General features: G+C 36.1%; 1 protein-coding gene across 1 annotated transcript; it reads right to left on the reverse strand.

Annotated features, from left to right (window-relative positions):
• Positions 1-475: 475 nt before the first annotated feature.
• cmklr1 (chemokine-like receptor 1) lies at positions 476-2,693 on the reverse strand. The gene is made up of 2 exons (XM_047381726.1): positions 2,552-2,693; positions 476-2,424 (listed from the first exon to the last, which is right to left on the reverse strand). The coding sequence occupies exon 2, from the start codon at positions 2,417-2,419 to the stop codon at positions 1,343-1,345; it is 1,077 nt and encodes a 358-aa protein (XP_047237682.1). The 5' UTR covers positions 2,420-2,424; positions 2,552-2,693; the 3' UTR covers positions 476-1,342.
• Between the last annotated feature and the right edge of the window lie 200 nt (positions 2,694-2,893).

A 2,893-nucleotide genomic window follows, 5' to 3' on the forward strand; every position in this document is an offset into this window, starting at 1 on the left:
GGTTTTTATTGGCTATGAGCAGAAAACATCACAATTACCAGAAATAAAGGCTTGAAAACTGTTTTTAGTTCATCTATAAAACGTATAAAAAGTTATTGTAATAAATTAACTTTAATAGTATTATACTCCAATTTATTTAATTATGTGTGTATTTTTGAGCAAACTCCTTCCATTTAAGTCCTACTATTATTACAGTTACATAGCTGAAGATTAATATTTAATATTTTTAGAAACATTTTTGGTAATCTGTAATACAGTTAAATGCAACAATAGGACTTGAAAGTACCTAAATAATGTGTTTTACTACAGAAAATTATTTTTCCGATCCAAATACAAATTTCAGCTTATTAATCTTAGATTTTCCCCATTCAAGAAAAAAAAATCACATTTAATCAGTAATTCCTTAATGTGTGGAAAAAATGGTTTTAAAATAAAGCAAATTCTTAAATATAGATAAAACAAAGAAAACAACAGATTTTAGAGGAGCACATTCAGCCTTTTATTGAACAAATTATATCCACAGCTCATATACATCAAATTACATATGTACACATCCCTAATATAACTTGTTTAAATAATCACTATTAACAGCTAATCAAACACGTGGGCCGAGAGTGATAAACCCAACCCAACTGCTGATAAAAGTATTTTAGAGACAAATTGATATTTTAACAGCATCTACTTTGGTCAAATGTTCTCCAAAGAGCGTAACTTTGGTTGTTTTCTGAGTTAGTAACCCTAAACACAAGATATTTTTGTATTTCATGGTAGGGGTCTTGTGGCTTGAGTCAATTTAAAATCACATCACCCATTTCCTTTATGTATATTTTTTCCATTATTTTGCACTTAGTTACTGTTGATTAGTATTGCTCTTATCATTATAGTTCTGTTACATAATAAACTGAACAATCAAATCAAGCCAATCAGGAAAGTCTTTCAGCAAAGTCCAATATCAACTTTTATGTGTTGCACAAAAGAAAGTCAAAGATCCTTGCAAAGCCTGCAAATGTTTCAGCTATTTGCAAATAGCAAACATTTGGTGGATGTGATGTTTGAGAACATGAGTGATGGCAAATATACAAACTTTTGACTTTGGTTAAAGTGCATTGTTTGTGTTTGCATATAAAAAACAATAGATTTTTTTAAAATTTGCAAAGAAAACCCTTTTGTTAACAATTCAAACAACGATATGTGTTTCATTTAAAATTGGTATTTTTGCAGAAACTATAAACAGATTTGATTTCAAGATTTGATTTGGGAAAGAAACACCCAGTAAATACACATTCTGAAACAACATTTTGTCTTGCACCAAATGATCAGTTTTTAGGTCATGTCCACACCTCTAAATGTGTGTGGAAGCTCTGCCATCCATGGAGCTGGACCTGGACAGGTACCGACTGGTGGTGCGGCCTTCGTCGGCCATTGCATTCTCCATCTTTGAGAGCACAGAGCTCTTGAAACTTCGCTTGAAATCGTTTCCCATGAAGACGTACAGCAATGGATTAAGGAAACTATTTGCTGATGCTAAAATTGAGCCAACATGGAGTCCAGTGATTAAAGTATAGCGGTCATGGCTGTGGTGGTTCAGCTCAAGTAGGACAAACACATGGTAGGGCAGCCAGCAGACAAAAAAGGCTACAATAAGTGAGGTCATTACTTTGAAGGGTTTAGAGGATTTTGTCATCCTGTTGTTTCGAAGTTTGATGATAATGATGGAGTAACAGAAAATAATCGCAATGAAAGGAACCACAAAGCCTGCAACAAAGCGGGTCAAAGCAACACTCTTGTGACTGTGTAGTTTTGTGGTGTAATTATTGAAGCAAGTTTGCCTGCCATCAATCCCATTACGGACATCCCGAAAGATCATGGAGGGAACGCTCATCCCGATGGCAAGAAGCCAAGCGAAAACAACCACAGCTGATGCCTTTTGAACAGAGCGGTGGTTCTGGGCCCAAACTGGAAACACGACGGACACACAGCGGTCCACGCTGATGACAACGAGGAGGAAGATGCTGCTGAACATGTTGATGAATATCAACACAGAGGTAAACTTGCACATGAAGAGACCGAAGATCCACTCTTCCATCACCATGTTGGCGATGTTTAATGGCAGGAAGGCACAGAAGAGGAAGTCAGAGATGGCAAGGCTCAGGTACCAAGTGGTGTTCACCGTCTTCCTCATCTTAAAGCCAGAGATCCAGATGACCAGCATGTTCCCAAAAAAGCCCAGCAGAAATATGATCACATTGATTACTGTCAGAGACACGCACATGCCTTCTTTCATACAGGTAGGTTTGTGTTGGAAAGATCTTCCCTCATGTATAGTGAAATTGTCTGATTCAGTGTAGTTGTCTAAGTATTCATAAAAGTAAAAGTCTCCCTTGTCAATAAAGTCCACATCGTCCGCAGAGTTCTCCATTTTACCTTACAGGACAAAGAGAAAATTTTGGTGAGAACTTCTTTTCTTACAATCATTATCCAAAATTTTTATTAAATATGGGTGATTTAAAATGAAGACTAAGTAATATCAGAGTGGTAAATTAGACCATACCTTTTGCTTAATCTCAAATACTCTGCCTTAGTCTCCTCCTGTCGTTGGTTTGGTCTGAGCTGAGCACCGACTGAGCTGCTCTGTTTCCTTTTAGATGTTTTAGAAACAGCAGGCATGATCAGCTGACAGGGAAGTTTCTTAAGACTTCCACCCCCTTTAATAATTTCAGTACTTCCTTCTTAACCCTAATGAAGATCTGAGACATTTTGTGTTTATGTTTAATTGATTGTTTTGATCTTTTCACATCGTTTATTCTGTTTCCAGAAGGGCTAATCTAATATAGAAGATAGATTTTCAAATTTCAGCAACATCTATTGAAGGTGATTAAAGAAGTTCCTTGCT

The sequence above is a fragment of the Girardinichthys multiradiatus genome, chromosome 12, assembly GCF_021462225.1.
Source record: "Girardinichthys multiradiatus isolate DD_20200921_A chromosome 12, DD_fGirMul_XY1, whole genome shotgun sequence".
NCBI classification, from domain to species: domain Eukaryota; kingdom Metazoa; phylum Chordata; class Actinopteri; order Cyprinodontiformes; family Goodeidae; genus Girardinichthys; species Girardinichthys multiradiatus.

What these genes read in the sequence shown, in the direction of transcription:
- cmklr1 (XM_047381726.1), bottom strand. Translation starts at nt 2,419, where the DNA reads ATGGAGAACTCTGCGGACGATGTGGACTTTATTGACAAGGGAGACTTT.